The 2,858-nt window shown below is 41.8% G+C and overlaps 1 protein-coding gene across 2 annotated transcripts; it reads right to left on the bottom strand.

The window, feature by feature from the left end:
• Positions 1-379: 379 nt before the first annotated feature.
• LOC131682117 (serine protease 55-like) lies at positions 380-2,499 on the bottom strand. 2 transcript variants are annotated; one of them, XM_058963349.1, is made up of 5 exons: positions 1,803-2,499; positions 1,451-1,744; positions 1,209-1,376; positions 948-1,089; positions 380-877 (listed from the first exon to the last, which is right to left on the bottom strand). In XM_058963349.1, the coding sequence occupies exons 1-5, from the start codon at positions 2,494-2,496 to the stop codon at positions 598-600; spliced, it is 1,578 nt and encodes a 525-aa protein (XP_058819332.1). In that variant the 5' UTR covers positions 2,497-2,499; the 3' UTR covers positions 380-597. The 2 variants fall into 2 exon arrangements, with proteins under 2 accessions (XP_058819332.1, XP_058819331.1); XM_058963348.1 differs by having other exon boundaries at positions 1,442-1,744.
• Positions 2,500-2,858: the final 359 nt, after the last annotated feature.

Genomic DNA, 2,858 nt, shown 5'->3' on the forward strand with positions numbered 1-2,858 from the left:
TTTGTTATGCCATTTTAGTGGTTCATCATTATTATCATCATACACATTTCATCATCATTACTTATTTTACAGTAATTAAAAAATACCAAACGTTCACTTATGAACTGGAAGATATAGCCTTTAGCGTTTTGTGTTCTGTCACACATTACGACGTTGGAGCAGGTACCCTGCGATCCAATTCTTGGCTGAGATACTTGAGGCCGCCGGTCTGTGAGCTAGTTTTTTTCCGGAGAAAGATATTTAACGGCAACTAATCTCCTGGCAGATCGCAGCCGTCGAAACTGACATTTATACAAATAACTTAAATATAAAAAAACATGGACATGGCACTGTTGGTTGAGTGGAAAGCGTGGCTGCTTCACACCCCAGTGGATATGGAAAAATTGAAATTATTTATTGAAAACCATCAATTATATTGAATCCCTATGAAGAAGACACTACAATTCGCCGAAAATTTGGATAATATGAACATGCATAAACATGAATTTGTAGACAAAAACAGTCAACAGCCTACTTCCTTATATAGCCATTTCACCAAAACATGTGGCATCCCTACGAAATCCCTGGTGAAGCTCCATTCAAAAATATGCAGCATCCCTATTTCCACACAATGCTCTCAATCCAAGGAATAAATTGCTGCAACTTAATAAAACGAATTTTTGTGCATGTGCTGCTAACAATGACTCCCACAAGATGATATACGCCGTCTGCTGGACTTCGTATCATTATTGATGGTGCTATCAGTTGATTGAAGCATTTTGCCGCCGGTTTGGATGCTCCGAATCCTTTCACCATTCCCGTAGCTGAATACAGGAAAATTTTTCCTACATCGAAATCCTTGTCGCTCCACAGACACACGAACTGACCGGTGGATAACCTGGAAATGTACTTAATAAACTTCTCTAATAAACCGTGTTGAGATAAAAAGATGGAAATTGAAGTCATACGATGTGTTCCGTTTCAGCTCAATTAGTGCGAGGTTGTTTTCGTCTGTCGGACTGCGGGAAAATTCGGGATGTTGATGAAAATCTTCTATTTCGTAGTGAAACGCTTGACCTTCCGTTTCGATAACAACGAATTGTTCGTCTTCTGTGTGTGGAACCAGAATACGATTTGGTAGAAGGATAAAAGAAGAGTATAAAAATATTCGATTTATTATCTCGTTTTGTACTTTTAGCAAATAATCATATATCAAGTCCTGAACCCACCTGAACTTTTATCGGAAACATGGAGTGAACGACAGCCTGCTGTTGAGATTAGAAAGCGTTTACTTATCACTATAACGAAACAATCAATCACGCGCATGAATGGAGTATCCCTCGCAACGTACGCCAAGTAGGACAATTCCTGGGACCCGTTTTTATATTCCGCACATTCTATGAGGAAACGGAACAGACATGATGCGAGCGAATAAAGGAGGGAAGATGATTTATTTCAATACTTTTCTCACTCATTCTACTCGGCGATTCGGATGGTGCTACGGTGGAACTAGAAACGCCGGTATGTTCTCGTGGGCTATTCACTGCAGGATTGTCGATTATTATGAATCGATCCAAGTTTGCCACTTTCTCTATCCATTCCACATATCGAGGGATGTTGACGAATCCAGCAAAACTGCGAGGATTACACAATGAGACGGTGTTTTCTCTCAATCCAGTGAAAGAAATGATACCACGCGCAACCCACGATCCATTCACTTTCACTGCAAAAGCGCCCCCGCTATCGCCGTTACACACGTTCGTTCCTAGCAAGATTTTCCGCGGGAGTTATAGTTCATTCCTTCAAACTTCAATCAACTTTACCATTTCTTAAACCAGCACAAAACATTCCATCAAAGAGAACCTGAGAAAATAAGTTACGGTCCCCATCCAGGCATTCCAGGAAGCTAACCATCGGCATTTCCGTCGACTTCAAAGTGCTCGCCAACATCTCATACTCGGTTAGACCCCATCCGGCTACAACTCCAACAAGTTCACCACCATCGCCGTACTCGTTGGTGTCCCAAAGGCAAATCGGTTGGATGTATTCGTTGAACTCAGCAATGGTATGTAGAAGTAACACCGCAATATCGTGCCGATAAGAGCTGGCCGTATAGTTTTCATGTCGATAGATTTTCTCCACTCGATGTTCTTGCGTACTTTTACTCACAGTAATTAGCTCAAACATTCCCAAGCGAACCGAGATACCACTAGGAACAACCTTAAATCCGTTGGGATTTGTGACGCAATGTGCTGCCGTGATTGTCATACGATCACTGATTAAGAAGCCACCGCAAATGTACGAACTTCCCAACTGTTCCATCCGGTAAATGGCAGCGTGCCATGGGAATTCACCGGGCTGAGTGGTCTGCCCAGCTGTAATCACTGCAACCGTGTTAATCGGGCGCTGTCCGCATCGATATCGGTCAGATTGGTCAGTTTTCACTTGAATAGCTCTACTTTTCGATGCTGCCAGGAGTAATATTAGTGATAAGAGTACACGCATCGCGAATGTCATGGGTTCACTTCAGCACTGAACTTGAGACTGCTGCACGAAGCTTCATTCAGTAAGAACGATGATAAGAAAGACGCATTTTAAGATTAATCACATTGCATTACTGATAACCCTTTGTCTGGATGCTGATAGTATCGAAATGAACATAGCTTTTATGTGCCGGGAAATAGACGCACTTGTGATAATCAGGATGAAAAAAGCGAATGGTAGCACTTAAACCGCACCGACGTGGCTTTTGATGGTCGTAGTTAGCCAATTTCGGCAGACATGCCAAGTCAAACTTTGGCGAAAATTTTAAAAGATTTGGACAGATAAAAAAGATTATAACTACTAGAGGTCGCATGCTGTTGTTAACACTGATAATT

Source organism: Topomyia yanbarensis, chromosome 2, assembly GCF_030247195.1.
Source record: "Topomyia yanbarensis strain Yona2022 chromosome 2, ASM3024719v1, whole genome shotgun sequence".
Lineage (NCBI taxonomy): Eukaryota > Metazoa > Arthropoda > Insecta > Diptera > Culicidae > Topomyia > Topomyia yanbarensis.

Coding starts and splice junctions, on each gene's coding strand:
- LOC131682117 (XM_058963348.1), bottom strand. CDS start 2,496: ATGACATTCGCGATGCGTGTACTCTTATCACTAATATTACTCCTGGCA. Junction 1,745..1,802: donor TTGTGCTGGTTTAAGAAATG/GTAAAGTTGATT, acceptor AAATCTTGCTAG/GAACGAACGTGTGTAACGGC. Junction 1,090..1,208: donor TGTTTCCGATAAAAGTTCAG/GTGGGTTCAGGA, acceptor TTCCACACACAG/AAGACGAACAATTCGTTGTT.